Raw genomic sequence first — 23,596 nt, 5'->3', positions numbered from 1 at the left:
TTCTGATTAAATCATTGTAAAAATGCTCGCTTGGTAAGTGTTATCAGTCAGTGTTCTGATTAAATCATTGTAAAAATGCTCGCTTGGTAAGTGTTATCAGTCAGTGTTCTGATTAAATCATTGTAAAAATGCTCGCTTGGTAAGTGTTATCAGTCAGTGTTCTAATTAAATCATTGTAAAAATGCTCGCTTGGTAAGTGTTATCAGTCAGTGTTCTGACTAAATCATTGTAAAAATGCTCGCTTGGTAAGTGTTATCAGTCAGTGTTCTGATTAAATCATTGTAAAAATGCTCGCTTGGTAAGTGTTATCAGTCAGTGTTCTGATTAAATCATTGTAAAAATGCTCGCTTGGTAAGTGTTATCAGTCAGTGTTCTGATTAAATCATTGTAAAAATGCTCGCTTGGTAAGTGTTCTCGATCAATGGTCTGAGGAAATCGTTGCAAAAATACTCGCTTAGTAAGTGTTGCCTGTCAATGTTCTGAGGAAATCAGAATCACTTTAAAACAATATATATTGTGTTATTTTAATATTTTTATCATACTACAAATTTTACTACGTATTAATAAAATGTGTTCCTATAATTACTATATACAGCCTTCGTTCATTAGCGTTGGAGTCCTTTTTTGTCAGGGTGAGTGACTTTCAACAAGACAGAAAATGGCTGATATCACCTACAAACGAAGAGTATTCTTACCGAATATCTACTGACAAACTAGTGAGACTACATAACGTGCGAGTTGTTTTTGAAAAACTTTGACAAACGAAGTTTAAAATCATTAAATGGAAATGTTGCTGTTGTTTGGATCCCCCATAGGAATGTTTTAACTTAAATCTGTTTTTCTCCTGTTTCTACACTCGATATTCTTGTTAAAATTAACTTTGAATAATTCAGGAAATGGTATCATATATTGTAGTTACTACACTGTACAAAAGGATTAAACAATAGTATAGATTTATAATGTTTTAGGGAAAACCTTAATGTTAGAAAATAATATCAATTATTCTCTGGGTTCATTTATGCGTAAATCAGATATCTCATGGTCCATCACGTGATCTGAAATGCAAGTTATTGGTAATTATGCTTACAGTCTTTCATGAATACATGATAGAAGAGGCTTTACAATTATATATTTAATGCCATTTCTTTTCAATTTTGTAACACTAAAAGCATTTAGGTATCAAGAGAGTGTCTGCTATCCAAATGAAGTAGCAGCTGGTTACTCCAGTCGTTCAATCCTCTCTTCTTCGAGGAATATGTCAATGAGTTTTGACATTTTCAAACTCATTCATCTGATTTTCTCAGTTGAAGTAGTGAATCTCTGTTCAGCATTTCAAATTGAGAGAGAAAGATCTAGCTAGTGGAAGATCTGAAGAAATTTTGTCTAGACTAAGAGAACTGATCTCCATGTGTTTATTATAATAAAACTAGTTTTTCCAGATCATGGTCACCGGATCTGTTGGTCATTTCATAAGTTAAATAAAGGGAAACTCAGCTTCCAGGTATTTCTAAAACTCTACATGTGTAGAAGTTTAAAATTAACAAGCCTTCTTTCTGTTGACATGTTCCATGGTAGAGCATAAAAGCACGTGCCGTTGCGCTATTAGCTCTAGAAAAAGGTCAGGAAGTACCATAATATAACTACCAGTTAATCATAATACATGTGCTAAATGCTTTATAAGTATAACTTTGTTCTTAAAGTCTGATAAACTAAATCTAACAACTATTCTATTCCAATAGAGATAGAAAGAAAAAAGCATGGCATTTTTTAAATGTCTCAGTATAACACAACAGGAGCGGTCATCATAAATGTTGCAGTACAACACAACAGGAGCGGTCATCATACAAATGTTGCAGTATAATGCAACAGGGGCGGTCATCATAAATGTTGCAGTATAATGCAACAGGAGCGGTCATCATAAATGTTGCAGTATAACACAACAGGAACGGTCATCATAAATGTTGCAGTATAATGCAACAGGAGCGGTCATCATAAATGTTGCAGTATAACACAACAGGAACGGTCATCATAAATGTGGCAGTATAACACAACAGGAACGGTCATCATAAATGTGGCAGTATAATGCAACAGGAGCGGTCATCATAAATGTTGCAGTACAACACAACAGGAGCGGTCATCATACAAATGTTGCAGTATAATGCAACAGGGGCGGTCATCATAAATGTTGCAGTATAATGCAACAGGGCGGTCATCATAAATGTTGCAGTATAACACAACAGGAACGGTCATCATAAATGTTGCAGTATAATGCAACAGGAGCGGTCATCATAAATGTTGCAGTATAACACAACAGGAACGGTCATCATAAATGTGGCAGTATAACACAACAGGAACGGTCATCATAAATGTGGCAGGAGCGGTCATCATAAATGTTGCAGTATAACGCAACAGGAGCGGTCATCATAAATGTTGCAGTATAACACAACAGGAACGGTCATCATAAATGTTGCAGTATAACACAACAGGAACGGTCATCATAAATGGAACAGGAGCGGTCATCATAAATGTTGCAGTATAACGCAACAGGAACGGTCATCATAAATGTTGCAGTATAACGCAACAGGAGCAGTCATCATAAATGTTGCAGTATAAAACAACAGGAGCGGCCATCACAAATGACGCAGTATAACACAACAGGGGTAGTCATCATACAAATGTGTTGAGACTAAATAAAAGCAATGGATAAAGTTAACAGACATAGTCACATGACACATTAATTTTTTTTATATACACAGAAATATGACACATCTGTTTAAAAAAACAGTTAAAGGGGAGACACTGAAGTTTTTGTTTCGGAATTAACATTTTTTTGTTTAAATTCATTTTCAATAAGCTATCAACTCGCCATTTCAAAACATTATTTTTGTGAATTGAAGCAATTTTTTACCTCTAATTTTAATAACAAGCTACTTTTTTATCCAGATTGTATCTCAATCGCCCTCTTTTTCCTCAATGAGAAAAAAATTAATGCCCATTGCCATACAACTGTTTCAAGACAAGGCCAATGATAACCCTGTGAGTTTTTAAACTATTTCAAAACTGTGATGTATTAACGTAATTTAAAAATAATAATGATGCACATTTTTTGAGTTTTAGCTCCTACTCGTTTAGTTTGTAGAATAATATGTGTGTAGCGTCAGTCTTGTTTTATAAACTTATAGTTCCATGTTAATGTAAGTCTGTAAAACATCATTTTATCCAATCATTTATGTCGTTCGGCAAGATTGGTAATCAAACAGTTTATTCTATAAGGTTTGAAGTGTTTAATACATTTGTCATAATGTAAAGTTCTATAGTTTTGTTTTATTAGTTTGAGTCTTTACCATGCTTAAAACGGCCCGGCATGGCCAGGTTGTTAAGGCCCTTGACTCGTAATCCGAGGGTCGCAGATTCGAACCCCCGTCACACCAAACATACTAGCCCTTCCAGTCGTGGGGGCGTTATAATGTGACGGTCAATCCTACTATTCGTTGGTAAAAGAGTAGCCCAAGAGTTGGCGGTGGATGGTAATGACTAGCTGCCTTCCCTCTAGTCTTACACTGCTAAATTAAGGACGGCTAATGCAGATAACCCTCGTGTTGCTTTGCGCGAAATTCAAACCAAACCAAACTTTGTGTCGCCCTCAACAGTGCGAAGATGAATAAAGCTCATATTACTTAGGCAATGGAATCTTTATTCTCTTCCAAAGAGCGCAAAGGTAAAAAGAAAGTCTGTATAAGGTGACAACAAGAGGAAAAGCTTGGGAAGAAACTCTATAACTATATTACAACGGTTAATTACTAATGTGTAAGCTTAAAATTATTTAGTTCCTTCTGAATCACTTCTTGAACCTTATGCAATATATATATTTATAATAACATTTCTCTCCATCAAAAGATTGATTAACCAATTTACCTAACGATTTGTTTACTTAATGCTATTATTACATGTAAGGTTTAGTAGGTGTCTTGTGAATCTCTTACGCAATATTGCGCAGAATGGGTTAATAATTAAACGCTATTTCATATAAATACTACACCGAGTTTCAGAATACTAAAATTTGTTGTTTGTTTGTTTTTTAATTTCGCGCAAAGCTACTCAAGGGCTATTTGCGCTAGCCGTCCCTAATTTAGCAGTGTAAGACTAGAGGGAAGGCAACTAATCATCACCACCCACCGCCAACTCTTGGGCTACTTTTTGGTGCGACGGAGATTCGAACCCGTGACCCTCAGATTACGAGTCGAGTGCCTTAACCCACCTGGCCATGCCAGGCCACTAAAATTTATAATGCAACATATTAGACTAACAAAGAGGACTATAAATGAAAAATGGTTGGTATGGTTGAGCGTAATTACATACAGGTATTATTTATTGTTAATTATATAACTCTATAGTATATTTATCAAACTGTTTGTCGGATGTGTTTAAACAAACGTAATGTTTTCTAATTTATGATTTTCCATTGCCTCCATTTTTTGTCCATTTGTGGAATAAGCTCTTGGGATAACATGTGCCACTGTATAGCAGTAACGGTAATTCTAACTTACTTTTTATTTAATTCTCTATAAAACGCTAGGTGGAGTACCCGTACCCTGGTCGGAAGTTATATAAATTAGTAATTAATGAAAGGTTATTTTAGAACTTGAAAATTTATTTCCCTTATACGTAATTATTGAAAAAAGTAACAACGCTCATAAAAACTTGCAAAACGCAAATTGTGAAACCGCAATCTTCATCGTGTCTCCACATGAAACACCAAACTTTCATGTCAAATTCGGTGAAGGTTCATCAAGAGAGGAAAGAGTAGTGGTAAAAAAAAAGTCGCAAAACTGAAACTTCGTATGCACCTTCCCATGAACTCAATGAACCTCCTTATCAAATTTGTTGAAGATTTGTTTACACCCTGCGAAGTTATTACATGGACATACAACAGACAATACTCTTACATTTGTACAAATAAACATAAAAATGAATTCAGAACTTTCAAGTTGTTCTAAGACATACATCCTGTTTGATATCAATGATTGCTGTAAATTCACAAATAAAAGTAGTTTGTAAATAAGTAATGTTTTAATAGATGACACTTTATCGTTTTTGGGAGTAGGTTTTCTTACCAAGTGACCCTCAGTATACCTGGCTGTTGGCTAAGATATTCTATAATAACGCTGATGCCACATATCATCAGTCATGCACTCATTTAGGTAAGTCTGGATATATCTCTCAATGTCCTTTTGTTCTTTATTTTCTAATATTCTCTATTTATGTTTGTAATTACGTCTTAAATAATATTATAACGATTTTAGAGTGTACAGTAACTAGAATTCAATGAGCATGTCTTCAATCAATAATTTACTGGTTGCTTTATAAGTTATTTAGACTTGTCCATTCATCGAAACATAAATACTTAAAGCAAAATCGATGATTTTTGTATTAAATGTGAAAAGAATTATATGCAAGAACAGGAATGTATGTCAGCAATACAAATCTTGTGAGATTATCAAATAAAACACATAGATACAAGATACGAAGTTGTATGAGTCTCCTTTGGAAACTAAAGGTTACAAAAGGCTGGTTTGTTAAGTGCAAAGCCACTTTTTGACGACAGTAAATAACCTTACATGTCCAGATACCAAGTGCTGATACGTTGAATTTCACCAGCTTCATGTACTCAGTCACAAATGTCGATGTGCCTTATACTGTTATTCCTCATAACGACAGACATTTCATGCTGTTCCTCACCAGCAGAGAACCAAGACAAAAAAAAACAAAAACGTACTCGGTAGATTTATGAAGAATAAATTGAAAAATCGACATTTTGGTAAAATATCTTACAATTAATTTTAATTATTAAATTAATTATTAATCAAATTAATTTTTAAATCACTATTTTGGTAAAATAGCTTACAATTAATTTTTAATTCCAATACAGCTTACTTTGCTATTTTATTTGTATTTTACGAAAAAATACTTTCTTGTGGGTGGGATAAATATGTATTAAATATTGGTTTATGTTCGTCATAAAGTGAATAATGGCCATGAAAGTCAAGTCAGTAGCTTAAAATTATTCTATTTTAAAATTAAGAACAAACTTTGTAGTGGAAAAGTTATTCTTATTTGTATTATCTTGGTTGTATTTGTTAGTCATGATACAATGACTGTAAGAACATTTATATACAAAAAACTGGATTGTCATTGATATAAAGGACATTATCTGTTTTGTTTTGCTGTTTTTTATTCTCAGTTGCTTCGCCTTTAGTTCATTATTGTGCCTAGATTACCGTTTAACCTCTTTGGATTCAACTCTGCTACGAAATTATCTAACAAATGTAAAAGTAGTTATCCCTGTATCTGTGCTTGATAACACAGAAAACCTGTAAATAATATGTATTTTTACTATCTTTGATGAAATACACTTTTTGTGATTTTTATTACAGTTAGCTGTCGTTTATGAGTATAGGTTTCATGGTATTTCATATTGAATATTCTGTATTTATAGCAGAAGTCGCGATTTTATTATCGTTGTTTTTGTACAATTGTTTAAGGAACGATTATCAAAAAGTATTTATAGTTTCTTTATGTTAATGAATGAGACTGATTCAACGCTATATGAAGTTAGTAAATCATTTCTGATGTTGAAATATTTTAGGTTTCACCCACTTGCTGATGGAGGGCGTTGTGGTGTGTACACACAGGAATATGTCGCCCTCTCACCCTCTTTTCAAACTCATGGCACCTCATTTCTTGTACCTTCTAGCTATTAATGCGTAAGTTGTAGAATTTGATACCTTTAGTGTTAAACCAATTTTAAATATATCTGAATGCAGCGCCCTCTTGCAATAACATTTTGAGGAATTTCGATAATATTTCTCTGCCACGGTTATTAGGTCATTTGGTCAATGCTTAGTCTTCTTTTATTTCTTCATATTGAATGATTTGGTAAATGATGACAAATTTTAATACAATCGGTTTATTTGAAACATTTAGTCTGATGTCCGAGCTATTTAATTTTTCATTATGTCTCTCACAAACGTAGTGTTATAACAATAGACAGCTGATGCTCAGAAAGCTCAGTGTTTTCAGTTTAGCGCTAACACTAAAATAACAATTTAAAACATGTCACATGGTTTTCTTTTCATTCACAGTGTTGAAAAATTTATTTTACTGTTTTACATTTATATCGACTGTGGTAATAACACCAACAAGGTTGTGTTGTACTTTGTTCTCACTATAAAGTTCTGTATTTTAAACAACAATGAGGATGTAATATATTTCATCATAACTAGAAAATCCTGTTTTTAAACAACAATGTCAGTATATTTTATCGTAACAAGAAAATCCCGTATGTTAAATAAGAGACATTTATTAGTATTTTCTGAACCTGAGACTGAGTTTCATCACTCTTTTGCCTTAAAAGAAGAGAATGTTAAAATGAGACATGTGGACAATGCAACTCTGGTGCAACGGTGCAGGAAGTTGTATCTGAGGTTTAAATAAACTTGCGCCATCTTTCTCTCTTTCACGTGTCTACAAGTTCAATATATTGCTCTAGTCGTGATCCATGCGCCTGATTGACGTATATAACATTTTCTAGTCTGTACATGCGAACACAAGGCAAAAACTACGACATGTTTCTAGTCTGAACATGCTAACACAAGGCAAAAACTATGAAATGTTTCTAGTCTGTACATGCGAACACAAGGCAAAAACTATGAAATGTTTCTAGTCTGAACGAACACAAGGCAAAAACTGCTAGTCTGACACTAAGGCAAGGCAAAACGATTAAATTTATTTGCATTTTAACCATTTTCAAGGTTTTTCTATTGATGATACAAGTGTTACATGTAATATTTGATTTTGTTTTAGTTAATAAAAACACCAACTTTTATAGAAGAACAATGTTAAATAAGTAGAATCACTCTTAGGATATTCAAAGTACATAGACGTATGTTTTATCACCGGTTTTCAAAGTACATAAACGAATGTTTTATCACTGGTTTTAAAATATGTCACCAGTGGGCTAAGTGATATCTTAAGATTTAAGAAAGAGCTTTAAATTTTAACAATTAAAAAACAAAATATTACAGTTTATTAACATAACATATAACCACAATCCTGTTTCAATTTCCATTTTTATCTCTGCATACAGACGAGGGTTGCAGAAACTGATTAATGAGAATGGATGGGTCGACCTCACCATGACTGTTGGTCGTTGTGGAATGTTTGATCTTATTAAAAGAGGGTGAGCCCACATCAACTTCTTATCCATAAAATTATAGTCTTACAATGTTAAATACAGGCTATAAACTTAGTTGCTTAGTTTTAAAATGTTTAAAGAGGGTAAGACCATATTAACTTTATACTCATAAGATATTAATTTTACAATGCTAAAAAACGGTTATAAACTCAATTGCTTAGATTTTAAGATGGAAATTATATGAAGATAACTAAAGGCAAAAATCTACAGTCGTTTGTTAATAACTACTATAACCTCGTAGGTTGAAGATCATTTTTATTGCCTATAATTGTAAGATTTTCGAGCTTCAACGCTGTACGAACTTACTTAGAATTATGGTTAGCCAGGCATTCATTCATTATAAGTATACATGTAGATAAATCACGAACGTGTAAATGAAATTCATGAAGCTATTAAGCCTATTTACGTGTAAATATGTTTGAATTAAAACTATTTTGTGACATGTTCATAAAACAAACTTTATGATATTTTATCATTGTTTAAAAATCATGAATTGTTGCTCAATATGGAATACGCACACGTTCAAGAAAGATAAAACTGTTTAGTTATCATGGTCACAAAAAACGTAAGTTACATCACAAATTGCAAAGTCCATTCCATTTACATGTCAATACAAAGCAAAAACTTCTTTGAAACAGATCCTACACAACTCATGTTATATTTTCATACAACGTCTAGAAGTTGATTTATTGCACAATGAAATATTTCTTTAAAAGGGGAAGCAGTCCCCCAAAAGAGTCAACATGTTTCGTCTATGCATTACGACGCCATCATCAGAGTACAACTGCAATACTTATCACATACAAAACAATATATTTACATAAACATACTATTATACCCTTCAGCGCCATCTCAGTTTCGAACATAGTGTCAATATAGATCGTTATTCAAAGGCTAAAACAGGAAGATTTTTAATATTTGATTTTTATAACACCCGAGCCAAGATCTTTAGTTAACCCTTTATCACCCATGGAAGGGCTTTTCTTCATTATCGTAAAAGATGTAAATGTACTGGCTAGAAAATGATAAAAGATTAAAACAATATTAATTATTGTTGAAAAATGAACATTTTCTTACTGGGTGTATGACAAAATCCACTTTAAATACAATGATTGAGGTCTTTAACATGTGAATAGTCAAATATATTTATGACGAACCTATAAACCTATTCTGCTCGCTCATTTCCCTTATTTCAGTTCGACTTACAATGATTGAGGTCTTAAAATGTGAATAACCAAATATATTTATGACGAACCTATAAACCTATTCTGCTCATTCATTTCCCTTATTCAGTTCGACTAGCATCAAACTAAACAAAATATTTATATTAAAATAAATTCAGTTCGACTAGTTGAAGTAAAATGTGTTTATGACAACGTACACGCTATTAGAACTACTTATAATTTATATTTTTATAGGTTGTTTAAAGTCAAAGATGTATTTTAACAAGTTTAAAACTCTGACAACTTATACATTATTGGCTAACTACCATAAGGGAAATACTGGATATTCTTTAAGTATTGTCTTTCCATGATGTAAGAAACCCGAGAATAACTTACAGTATTTTGTAACCAGATTAAGTCTTAAAGAAATTATGATCTAAGTTTCTTAGAAATATTAGATGGCATCTTTTCTGATCGTAAACATCTGAATTTTGATTTCGATAGCTTCAAGCAGTGGCGAATGAATGTCCATGGTATAATACCTAACGACTTTAAGGCGAGAGAGGTGAGTTTAATTGTAAAATATTTTAAATAGCTTAGAAGTAGTCAAATCAATGAACTTTGGTTACGTTAATAAATTCGATACAACTCTAATTACCAAATTAGTACTAGAGAACAATAGCTACAAAGTTGCAGAAAGGATAGGATGCTTACTTAGTTCACAACTGGGTATCGTCTGGATGAGAACTGTAGCTATTTACGTATAACAAAACATTGCGTACCTTAAACTAAAAGCCTGGTAAACATGGCCCAATCTAAGTTGCATTGTTTGAGTTGTTGTTTGTAATTAAGAACAAAGTCATACAAAGGGCTATCTGTGTTCTGCCCACGGGTATCGAAACCCGGTTTTTAGTGTTGTAAATCCACAGACATGTTGTTATGTCACTAGGGGGCGCACTATGTGAGAGTATTAAACCAATTAAAAGTTCAAAACATATTTTAGGCATGGCCAAGTGTGTTAAGGTACGCGACTCGTAATCTGAGGGTCGCGGGTTCGCATCCCCGTCGCACCAAACATACTTGCCCTTTCAGCCATGGGAGCGTTATAATGTGACGGTCAATCCCACTATTCGTTGGTAAAAGAGTAGCCCAAGAGTTGGCGGTGGTGATGACTAGCTGCCTTCCCTCTAGTCTTACACTGCTAAATTAGAGACGGCTAGCGCAGATAACCCTCGTGTAGCTTTGCGCGAAATTCAAAAACAAACAAAACAGATTTCAACCGAGCTTATATTTTGCACTTTTATTTATTCTGTTAAATAGCTTTGATATGACTACGTTTGATTGTTGTTCTTTTGTTATTACTTATTTATTGTACAAAAATACATCAACTAAAATGTAAAACATTCTGAAGTATAATTACTGCACACAAGTATTTGTGCGCGGACATTATGACCATCAGTCAATAAACAAATAAGAACAATGATACACATGCAATTACAAAATTATTGTATGCTACTCTTAAACGCAATATAAACTATCCGACAAATCTCAAAATAATTAATTTCAGTCGTTTAATTTTACTTCAAAATTTAATGTTAATCATTTAAGTTTTACATATACATCGGGAGTAGATGTCAAAGTTTTGGAACAAAGTTCTTTGAATTTCTCTGAGGAATTTTCTTACTTTCCAATGGATTATTTATCAGATTTAAATCATTCATAATGTTCATAATGAACAAAAAATATGTTTTATCGCACGCTGATTATTAAGCACTCTGTATAAATGAGCACAACTTTTGAATATCGTTGTCTAATAGTCCTGTAACTTCAATTCTGATGAGAAGATTTTAAGGACAATTTAAAGAACGATGTACAATAATTTTAATACCAATGTTTTGTGTTTTTATCGAAATTTTCAACTCATTTCAATATAATCGTAGGAGTATACCATATTATAGATCAATTGAATAAACGCACACAAATTTTATCTTTAATATGTTTGAATTGAGTATTACTTTTAGTTGTCTAAATGTATATGTTAAGTTTTTATCCTGAAGATAACCAATACATTTATCCAGGGATGGTCTAAGCCTTCTAAGGGGAAATCAAGTAGGTGGAATCACCCCATGTCCTCCTGATCGAAGGAACCCTCCAACTAAATGTTTTTGCTTTGTTCTTAGTTAAAAGTCACACAAAAGGCAACCTAAACTCTGTCCACCGGGGATTCAAACTAAGGTTAGTTTGCATCGTAAGTACGCAAACTTACCGCTGATCCACTGGGGAATCTGACTGAAAGAAAAGTTAATTAATATTAACCAAAAACTGGTCGTTTCAATGAAAAAAAAAGACTGGATTATATCTCGATGACAAGAGCAAATTTAGTCGTTTCACACAAACCACTAATTTTGTAATTTTCATTAACGTGCGCTTACTTGCTTGTTTTTTTCATAAATATTTGTTTGGCCATTTAATAAAAACAATTGTTATAATTACTTTGTATATATATTCTGATTATTAGTATTAGTATTTTTTGGTATGATCTATTCATCATCTATGTTCTTGTGTTGCTCAGACTGTAGTTAATAAATAGCATTGGAGCATTTATTCATGAAGTTCAGTCTTAATTACAGAAGTTACATACTACTAATGAAGGAGTAGGACCGAAATGTTGAGCAAAAAAAAATTTATAATATTCCCTGGATTCTCACTCGTCTTAAGACCCGACACGATCGCCAGGTGGCTAAGGCGCTCGACTCGTAATTCGAGGATTACGGGTTCGAATCCCCGTAACATCAAGCATGCTTGCCCTTTCAGCCGTGGGGGCGTTATAATGTTACGGTCAATCCTACTATTCGTTGGTGAAACAGTAGTCCAAGAGTTGACGGTGGGTGGTGATGACCAGTTGCCTTCCCTCTAATCTTACACTGCTAAGTTGGAAATGGCTAGCGCAGATAGCCCTCGCGTAGTTTTGCGTGATATTCAAAAACAAACACACTCGTCTTATTTATTCATAATCTCGTGTGCTATGCTCTAGTGAGCGTTTCGTAAATTAAAAAATAGCGAAGATATTTTCTGTCATCAAGCAGTTGAATCGAAATGCTGATTAAAAATATAAAATGCCAAGAACTCTGGTACCGATGGGATTTCTAAGAAAAAAAACTTACAAAAAATCAGGGTGTTGTTCCATTCGGTACTCAACATTCTTCAACCACGCCCATGTGCTTAATTTTAAACAAGAAAAAACTCAAGCGCTTGGAAACATTTCGACAGGGTACACGTTCACAAATGACTGAATCTTTCTTCCAGAAAAAAAAAAACAACCTTAAAAGTATTTGCAAGATAGAATAGAATAGACTTACTTTGAGTGAGAGTCCTTTGCAAGATAGAATAGAATGGACTTACTTTGAGTGAGAGTCCATTATAGAATTTTTATGCTTTTGATAAAAGTTTAAAGCCGAAACGTTGAATAAAACAACTTGAAAAATGATCTGGTTTGAATGTCTTTTTAAATTTCGCGCAAAGCTACACGAGAGCTATCTGCGCTAGCTGTCCCTAATTTAGCAGTGTAAGACTAGAGGGAAGGCAGCTAGTCATCACCACCCACCGTTAACTCTTGGGCTGCTCTTTTACCAACGAATACTGTGATTGGTCGTCACAATACAATGCTCCCACGGCTGAAAGGGCGAGCATGTTTAATGCGACTGGGATTTGAACTCGCGACCCTCGGACTAGGAGTCGAACGCCTTAACCCAACTGGCTATGCCGATCGGTTTTAATAAATTTCATTTATTCAATTTTGTTTACTGTTGACATTCATCAAACGTTTTACTAATGTGTAGTGGTGTAGAAAAGAATGTAATATATATTTCAATAGCTGTTTATTGAAGATATTTTTTTCTTTTAGTTTAAAAAATATTTACACTGTTACGTATTATAATTTATTTCGGACGAACCTCCAGTGTATTATGTTAGGTATTACGATTTGAAATAACCTAAAAATGAGCAAAATTGTAATTTAGGTTTAGAAGTTAATTAACCTTCGATGTGTATCAAGTTTGTGATATCTGCCAACAATAGGTCGTGGGGGCGTTATAAAGTGATGGTCAATCCCACTATTCATTGGTAAAAAAGTAGCCCAAGAGTTGGCGGTGGGTAGTGATGACTAGTTTCCTTCCCTCTAGTCTTACACTGCGAAATTAGAGACGGCTAGCAAAGATGGCCCTCAAATAGCTTTGCGCGAAATTTAAAGTAAACCAAACCAGTCTGCCAATAAGATCGCTACACACAATTCTCTTTCTCAAAACAAATATGTTTTAATATTCAAACAATGATACAATTTATAACAACGGTTAATATAAATAATAACTACTTATATACATAAGATTTACAAACTTGTAAACAACTCTGAGACTTCCATCTAATCCGGAAATTCTTTGATATTTTACCGAAGAGTTCACGACGAGTGAATTAATTTCGAGTTGATTATCGGTACAGTTCATTTAACGGTGAGCTAGCCAGCCCTCCAATTATCAAACTTGAGTCACTGTCGAGGTTTCCTACTGGAATAGTGGTATGTTGGTGGAATTAAAACGCTGGAAACAAGGTTTCGAAATCCGTAGTTGACAGAGCGCAGATAGCCGATTGTGTAGCTTAATATGTATATTAACCCTGAAGAAGTCGCAAAGGCGAAACGTTTGATTAAATAAATATTTTTTCATATTTATCAATGGTGTAAAGGTCGTTTTTTATTAGCTTTTTTCAATTTTTGTCGATGTTCATACATTAAATCTTATATTTTCACTGCTTGTTTGTTTGTTTTGGAATTTCGCACAAAGCTACTCGAGAGCTATCTGTGCTAGCCGTCCCTAATTTAGCAGTGTAAGACAAAAGGGAAGGCAGCTAGTCATCACCACCCACCGCCAACTCTTAGGCTACTCTTCTACCAATGAATAGTGGAATTGATCGTCACATTATAACGCCCCCACGGCTGGGAGGGCGAGCATGTTTGGCGCGATTCGGGCGCGAACCCGCGACCCTCAGATTACGAAGCGCACGCCTTATCGCGCTAGGCTATGCCGGGCCCATTTTCACTGCTAAACAAGAATATATATAAACAAAGTAATTGTTGGAACCCATTGTGTTCAAAACGCACTGGCTTTTCTATAAATTAGCCCCCAGTGGCACAGCGGTGTCTGCATACTCACTCCGCTAGAAACCGCGTTTCAATACCCTCGGTAGGCAGAGCACAGATAGCCCATTGTGAAGCTTTGTGCTTAATTCCAAACAAAACAAATCTGTATATTAAAAGATGTTACATGACGTGCCACTTATTTTTTTCGCTAGAATGCTTTATTTAAAAAGATGCGCACGTAAGTGCGTGTCTATCGATCGATTTGCCAGTATAATTAAGTAACCGAATATTAGATTTCGGACGTTAACACGTGTAGCGTAGTTTCGTCAACACACTATTATTAAAATAACTAAAACAGAGGAGAGATTAAAACTTATGGTGTTAAAATAAGGGTTAGGTCTTTGTGGAATGTTGTTTGACTACACTCGTAAGTTATAATAACAAAATTTCTGTTTTCATAATGTCGCAATCTTTTGTGCATTTTGATCCAAATGTTTTTAATTTTTCAATCGTAGACTTCTGGTTTCTAATGGACATGAAGTCAAACTACTTAATAAGTTGGCCCGGCATGGCGAGATGGATTAAGGCGTTCGACTCGTAATCTGAGGGTCGCGGGTGCGAATCCCAGTTGCACCAAACATGCTCGCCCTTTCAGCCGTGGGGGCGTTATAACGTGATAGTCAACCCAAGAGTTGACGGTGGGTGGCGATGACTAGCTGCCTTCCATCTAGTCTTACAGTGCTAAATTATGGACAGCTAGCGCAGATAGCTCCCGTGTAGCTTTGCGCGAAATTCAAAAACAAACAAACAAACGAAACTTGGTAAGTTGCAAAGACATCACTGCGTGACCGAGAAACAGATACACCCTGTGTTTTACAGTGCTAGATTATATGCATAACTAAATATAGTCTAGAAGTTCGTTATAAGTATCAACTTATGATCTTCACTATTCCTTACGAATATCTTACAATTTACAGTGGCACAGCGGCATGTCTGTAGAGCTGTAACGCTAGAAAGCGGGATTTGATATCCATGGTGGGCAGGAGCACAGATACCCTTTTGTATAGCTTTGTGCTTAACTGAAACCAAACAATCTCTCAGTTTTTTAAACCAGTTAAAATAATTTTGCTCAATAAACCTTTTTGTCGGTATTATAAAATAGTTTATTATTATTATTATATGAATATCGGTGACCTTTTTTACATCCCGTAGGTTGGAGTGTATACCCTTGTCATTAGTTGCTTTCCTTTAGTATATTTCCTCTAGTATATTTCAAAATTCCAATAGCCCTGTATTCAGTGTTCCTGATTATGTATAGAAGTAAATTACGCAATAATTGGGATGGAGGTAGGGATTACTTTGATGAACAGCTATAATTTACATCATGGTAAATATGACGTTTATTGCAGCTACAACTTCCTCTAAAAGTTGTGAATGTTGATAAAAAAATCACATGTTCTTACTTCGTACGTTGCGTATTCGACACATGTTCTGGTTTAATTTTTTTTTTTTTTTTTCACATTGCTTGAGTTAGATTCTGAAAACGTTACCTTTATTGGCAGGTTGACGATCCGAATGTCCTGCCAAACTACCCATACAGAGATGATGCTGTTGCTATTTACAAAGCCATCAACAACTATGTCACCAATGTTGTTCAGTTTTACTATGGTACAGTTTCGCTTCAGTTGATATAAAGAATTGTATTACTATTTATATATGTATTCTTTGCTGTGTATAACTTAATTGTTATTGTTGATTGCGTTAAAAATATGGCAATAGGATCTGTTGATGTTCATGTAGGCTTAGCAAAATTTTATGGTTATATTAACATAATTCACAATATCGTGAATTATTTTCTTAATTTAAGAAGGTTTGGTGCATTGATAATTCAATATTTTTATATACTAATATTGTTGTAGATTTTTAAATTTAAAATTAGATTAACATGACGTAGTTTAAAAAGCTACACTTAATAACATGTTGTTTTTGTTTTATAACTGTACACAGTTAAACGTTTAGCCATTTCTGACCAATTTTTAATACTTTCAATCATTTTCAGACAGTTCAGAAAAGGTTATTAATGATGAAGAACTCCAGTGCTGGCGAGATGAATTAGTTCTAAGTAGAGACGAGGGTGGCGTTGGTTTAATGGTACGTGTAACTTCAGTGGTTTGGTTTTAATTAAAATGTTGAATAAGTGATTATTTAGAGACAAATTTATTAACTGGAAGACATTCGTAATTACGAGAGACACACTTGAAGTAAAAATGCATTCTCAAGACGGTTGGTATGGGTATTGGAACTTTAATTAAAATAAAGTACAGAACAACGTTTCGCCCTTCTTTGGTCACAGCCCGGCATGGCCAAGTGTGTTAAGGCGTTCGACTCGTAATCTGATTGTTGTGGGTTCGAATCCCGGTCGCACCAAAACATGCTCGCCCTTTCAGCCGTATGGGCGTTATAATGTTACGGTTAATCCCACTATTCGTTGATAAAAGAGTAGCCCAAGAGTTGGCGGTGGGTGATGATAACTAGTTGCCTTCCCTCTCGTCTTACACTGCTAAATTAGGGACGGCTAGCGCAGATAGTCCTCGTGTAGCTTTGCGCGAAATTCAAAAACAAACAAACAAATATTTGGTCATCTTTAGGTTAAATGACCTAAATGATCTAAGAAGGTCTTGAGAATACATTTTCACTGGAAGACACCATAAAATAACATTAGCTGACGAATACCAGATACTATGATCAGCTGAAAATAAATATAAGTAATAAACTAAGTGGAAGGTTTCTAGATTTTATTTTGTTGTTTGATTGAATAAGGGAATACAGCTAATAAAAATACCTGTTTAAATCATAGCGTGCAAAATAACTAATTATTTCTTAACATATCGTAATCAACGGTATAATTACTTTCTAAGGAGGAATTTTAATATTAGGCTATTTTGGGATATGGTCAGGTGATTAAGGCACTTTACTCCTAATCCGAGGGTCGCGAGTTCGATTCCTCGTCACACTAAACATGTTCGCTCTTTCAGCCGTGGGGGCGTTATAACGTCACGGTCAATCCCACTATTGGTTGGTGAAAGAGTAGCCAAAGAGTTGGCTGTGGGTGGTGGTTAGTAGCTGCCTTGCCTCTAGTCTTACGCTGCTAAATTAGGGACAGCTAGCGCAGATAGCCCACGTGTAGCTATGCGCGAAATTCAAACCAAACCAAACTATTTTGCTTTGACTACATTTCGATAGAGATGACTTTTAAATTTTCAGAACATTATTATAAGCAGTGTATATTCAATAACTGCATAAATTATTGAGTAAATACTCTTAGAAAATGTAAAAAAGGTTATTACGATTGGATAAATGAACACGACCAAGAAGGGTGTCAGGAGGCTTCCCAAAATAAAGCTTTTCCAATTTATATATTCTAAAAGTTAATATTTAATATATAAATAACCTTGTTTTGTTTTGAATTTTGCGCAAAGCTACACGAGTGTTACCTGCGCTAGCCGTCCCTAATTTGCCAGTGTGGGCTAGAGTGAAGGGAACTAGTCATCACCACCCACTGCCAATTCTTGGGCTACTCTTTTACCACCGAATAGTTGGATTGACCGTAACATTTTAACGCCTCTACTGCTGAAAGGGCGAGCATGTTTGGTGTGATGGGAATTCGAACCCATGACCCTCTGATTACGAGTCGACTGCCATAACCACCCGGTCATATCGAGTCTCAGTGTCCCTTTTAAACATTTTATCTCCATAACTATCCCTTTTAAACATATTGTCCCCATAAATATCCCTTTTAAACATATTGTCTCCATAACTATCCCTTTTAAACATGTTGTCTCCATAACTATCCCTTTTAAACATGTTGTCTCCATAACTATCCCTTTTAAAATATTATCTCCATAACTATCCCTTTTAAACATATTGTCTCCATAACTATCCCTTTTAAACATATTGTCTCCATAAGTATCCCTTGCACCAATTAAAGATTATCCTAATCATTCATTTATACTTTAAGTCTATTGTCTTCAAGAGTATCTCTCCCATCATTGTAAAGCCAAGATACACGGTAGTTAAGTAGGCTGTGTATTTTAGTTTACCCACCATCATGCCCAAAGTTAAACAAACACATGCGACCTGGCTAACTGTTAATCAATATTTACTGCAAATAATTTTTTTATAAATGCTGCAATTATAATTACCATTTTGGCCGTCAATTTTTATTTCATTCTTTCACGTGGCACAGTGAATCTTTTTTTTTAAAGCACGTTTAGGGTGTTTTTGGTTGGTATCATTGTAATTGTTCATTTATGTTTTAAGCATATTATTTCCAAGAGGCCATAGTAACTGTTTGTGTAACACATTATTTCCAAAAATATCTCTCACGCTGCTGCCACCTGTTAGCTATTATGTATTAATGTTTTTACATGTGTTTTATTAAACCTTAACATTAGGGTGTTCCAGGTGAAAATGGAAAATTCACTACAGTCGATCAGGTTATTGATGTAGTGAGCGTAATTATTTCAATATGCAGCATCGGCCACGCTTCAGCAAATTTTCAGCAATATGCAGAATATGGTTTCCCGCCAAATTATCCCGGAATAGTATGTGGGGAAATTCCTCGAGACAAGGTGAGTGTCTTTAGCAAGTGTATATTCACTATAAATGAGTTCTTCATCCGTTTGCTTATAGTGCAGGTCAACGTTATGTTAATACACGTAATATCAGTGTTCAGCTTAGAAAAACAATTTTTTTTTCTGTAGAGTATTAGTTGTGAAATTCATATTACGTTAACTTGCGATACAAGAAGTAAATATAAATAAATTGAGATCTTAATACACCAATTTCAAAACTTGGTGAAATATTGTTTGTTTTTTACATGAGAAAAAAACGCAAACTAAAAGTTTGTGTGCAAAATAGCTTGTGTTAAAAACGATGCTATAATACATATGTGAGACTTGTCCACGTTTGACGACAATACAATACTTTGACCTTTAAAGATAGGTCGCGGAAAGCATTGTTGTACGATGTAGAGTAATTACGATTTATGACGACTTATTAATTGAATGTTTTGCCGTTTTATTCTTGCCCATAGTCGACAGGAGGGTATGCATCGTTATAACATAAAATATTTTAAAATTTTAAACAGATATTTCGAAGAAGCTGAATTTGTTATGTTTTAGGTTAAGACTATCATATCCAGTTGGCGGGGGGGGACGTGAAGGTTGAAAAACCATGTGATTTGTATACTTATTTTCCTAGCCAGTAATAACAAATTACAGTGAGTGTGGTTTGAGAGTATTAAAAATTTAAAATATGGAATCGATTGAGATCTAACGTGATCGGGTAGTAGTGTGGTAGCTTGCAGATAAGAAAGTTTAAGGCTCGAACTACGGTACACCGCCAAACATGTATTGAGAGCGCTATAACGATGACAGTTAATTACGCTTATTAATTAATTAATTATGTTAATTATGCAGTTAAGATATAGGCAGTAGGTACTAATTACTAGTTGCCTTCCTTCGAGTCACTCTTGTAAGTTGGGCATGGCTACGTTTGAAACCTTTAACTCAATCGAATCAGATTAAAAATAGCAAATGGTGAAATATATTGATGTTCATAACTGAAGTTCTGGGTTTTAAGAATCTGAGATATTGGATTAATTGTATTATGTGAAGATATTTTGCAATCCCAATGTCATTTGCGTGTTAAGGCGTGCGACTCATAATCTGAGGGTCGCGGGTTCGTATCCCTGTCGCGCCAAACATGCTTGCCCTTTTAGCCGTGGGGTGTTATAATGTGACGATCAATCTCACCATTCGTTGGTAAAACAGTAGCCCAAGAGTTGGCGGTGGGTGGTGACGACTAACTGCCTTCCCTCTAGTCTTACACTGCTAAATTAGGGATGGCTAGCGCAGATAGCCCTCGAGTAGCTTTGTGCGAAATTCAAAAACAAACAAACAAACTAATGTCATTTAGTAGCCCATCACATTAAGCATGTTAATTAAAAAGCACTCTAATTCAGTGGCATCAGAAATGGTGAGAGACTTTGTAAGAACCATATGCTTACTGCATTTAGTCTTTTCTTCCTGAAAAAAAAATATAAACATGAATTATTTTGTAAGAAATCCAGAGATGAATGTCGATCTATGATAGGATGATATCCGACGGAGATACGAATGGTTTTTTGCAGAGTTTGGGATGATTTGTTTAAGCAATGGTCACTGCATTATTTTACTGTTTTATCTAAGGAATAATCACCATTCTTGAACTCTTTGAGTCTACGAGGAACTGTTGAGACAACGAATCAGAATCACTGATTGTTTGATCTTTTCGAGATGGAAATGATATTGGATTCAAAGCTAATCAATAAATGTAAAGGAACAAAATGTCCGAGGTGTTACAAATGTGGATCAAAGGAATCAAAATGATCCCTGAATCATGTCCAGCACAGTCATGCACCGTATTCTTAGGTTTCCGCATCTGTGTGGATAACCTGTCACCTACCAAGATAGTTATATATTATTTTAATGAATCAAACATTGCTTGTTAAAGATTTCTGTATAGTATAAGTAAAAAAGGCTATGAACTAGTATTTTAAACTGCCAACATTGCTGCCAATTTTCTAATTCTAGAAACCACGAACTCTCAAGGATGTATTGAAGACGCTGCCAAACAAGGAAATAACTTTGGATATAATGGTTATCACCAAATTACTTAGTGCTCGGGGAACGAAGTCTCTCGGAGATTTTGAGGTGAAGTACTTGTATCACCCAGCGTGTTTCAAAGCCGCAGAAGAGTAAGTTACCCGGATGTTCTTAATACTTCTAACATAGGAAACACGTGTGTGTGTATATATATATATATATATTTGTAATTACAAATGTAATTATGTAAAATATGGGGAAATCTTACATACGAACTCCTATGAACTAAATTAAGGATCAAAGGACCAACACCTTTGTTATATATCTTAGTGAAATTCCTTTAGTTTAGGGCCTACTGTTGACAAGTTGAACTTGTTACTTTATTAAACAAATATTTGTTTGAATATATCAATAGATTATACTTGTTAAAGTCTTTAATTAGCATTCATAATAAAATGCCGTTAAGAAACAGTATCATAATTGTGAAATATTTGCAAACTATTCGTGATTTATTATGAAAAACCTTTTAAAAATTACTATAGTAAAAATGAAATCAAAGGGAAGATTTTTTTGAGGAATAGCTTGCGAATTGTATTTTCGTTCTAGTCTTTTAAGAGAGTTCTGATTTTGAAATCGCTTTAGCGCTTACTTTGTTCTCTATAAAGTAGGCCTGAAGCGAATGACATCGTCCGTTTTGGTAAAACGCTGATATGCAAACAAACTTCTTGTTATTCCAATAACTTGAGTAAAACTGAAACTCTATAGAGAAACTCTTCACCTTGGGCACATAATACGTTGTTTTTCCCGTATCACAACATGCTTTCAAAGTTAGCTAGATATTAAAGATGCCTTAAAACACACTAGCACTGTTATGGCCTCACGACAATGCATTAAACGATACTATTTAAATTACTAACCCAACCTTTTTGTAACGGCGACGTGTTTGCGGACTTAGAACGCTAGAAACCAGGTTTCGATACCCGTGGTGGGCAAAGGAGAGATGGCGCATTTTGTAGCTTTGTCTTTAACTACAAACAAACTAAACCTTTTTGTAAGAGACAGAAAAAAATCTTTAGTTTCATATCGCACGTAAGGCCTAAAATAATTTACGTAATGTTAATATTTTTTTATTGTGTTACTGGTGTCTAGATTAAGTTAACTTGATGAGGGTGTTACTCCATGTAGACTTGAAAGTCTGTTCAGTTTGACGAGTGTACTGTAGCTCGTTTAGCTCTCTACAAAAATACCGAGTTAACTCTGTATAATACAACTAGTTGCTATGTTAGGAACATATGAAGTAACAGGACTGGTTAGAAATTAATATTTTCGGACGTAGAAATTTAAAGCAAAATCCAACCTGACTGATGTGTCAGATAGGAACCCGCTAAAAACTGGTCGGCATTACAGAGTGGAACAAGCCAACTCTTATTGGTGACTTCCAAACAGCGTGATGAATTACTAGTGTTAGCATTTGTCAAATATTTAAATGGACATACAAATTAGAATTGAATGTTAGCGTTATAAATATATTTCTAGTTGGAAACATAAATGAAAGTGTGTTTGTGTGTGTGAGTGTTTTCTTATAACAAAGCCACATCGAGCTATCTGCTGAGCACACCGAGGGGAACATAAATGAATTTTCATAGATAAATATTCATAAGGCTTAATTTGACTCAATAAAATATTTTTATTAAAAGAAATTATCTTTAGGTTAGGGTAAAAAACTAACTTAAAATATCATATAATATAATAATAAATATATTTGTTTTACACATTTTCTACCCAGATCCTAAATCTGTGGCTGCTTTGTTTATTTTTCTAATTTCTAACATTTATTTATTTTTTCTTTTTAGATTCTGCGCGGAACTGAAAATAATCAGTGCAAAAATAAAAGCTCGAAACCAAACCATGGACTTTCCATACCCATGGCTGGATCCTGAAATTGTTCCAAATTCTATAAGTATCTGAATAATTAAAACTCTAAAACAAAGTTGTGAAATCATTTTAGCAATAAACCAATATTTTACACCAAAAATATACACAATTACCATCACAGTTTTAAATTTTCGAAAGTATTACTTAAAAATAAACTTCAACTCGATACAGCTGGGATATCGTTTGATGATAAAACAAATGCTGTTTGTTACATTTACCAGTGAACTAATTATATCTTGTTCTTTGGGGGACTCCAAGATACCTGTTATTTATCATCGTTGATTCTATTAGCAAAGGAATTTTTGCTAGTGAGAGCAATTTCAGCTAATTTAATACAATGTACTGAAGTCAACTGTTCCTATTGTTGTTGCTATCCTCACTATTCAACTTACCTTATAGAAATTGGCCTCAACTTTAGCACACATATATCATCTTACACCACAAACCACGATTGTGTAACAAGTAG

General features: G+C 34.3%; 1 protein-coding gene across 1 annotated transcript in view; it reads left to right on the top strand.

Annotated features, from left to right (window-relative positions):
- Positions 1-23,185, top strand: part of LOC143251576 (hydroperoxide isomerase ALOXE3-like) — a 41,160-nt gene extending 17,975 nt beyond the window's left edge. The window contains exons 5-14 of the mRNA XM_076502848.1: positions 2,944-3,036; positions 5,105-5,201; positions 6,647-6,764; positions 8,147-8,239; positions 9,922-9,982; positions 16,111-16,216; positions 16,608-16,699; positions 19,003-19,179; positions 21,184-21,347; positions 23,049-23,185. Of these exons, the coding sequence (XP_076358963.1) occupies positions 2,944-3,036; positions 5,105-5,201; positions 6,647-6,764; positions 8,147-8,239; positions 9,922-9,982; positions 16,111-16,216; positions 16,608-16,699; positions 19,003-19,179; positions 21,184-21,347; positions 23,049-23,163 (1,116 nt within the window). The 3' untranslated portion in view covers positions 23,164-23,185. The remainder of the gene's footprint in view (positions 1-2,943; positions 3,037-5,104; positions 5,202-6,646; positions 6,765-8,146; positions 8,240-9,921; positions 9,983-16,110; positions 16,217-16,607; positions 16,700-19,002; positions 19,180-21,183; positions 21,348-23,048) is intronic.
- The last annotated feature ends 411 nt before the right edge of the window (positions 23,186-23,596 follow it).

The sequence above is a fragment of the Tachypleus tridentatus genome, chromosome 6 (genome assembly GCF_004210375.1).
Source record: "Tachypleus tridentatus isolate NWPU-2018 chromosome 6, ASM421037v1, whole genome shotgun sequence".
Classification (NCBI taxonomy): Eukaryota; Metazoa; Arthropoda; class Merostomata; order Xiphosura; family Limulidae; genus Tachypleus; species Tachypleus tridentatus.
Note: the sequence above shows the minus strand (reverse complement) of the source record. Positions and strands in the feature narration are given on the sequence as shown.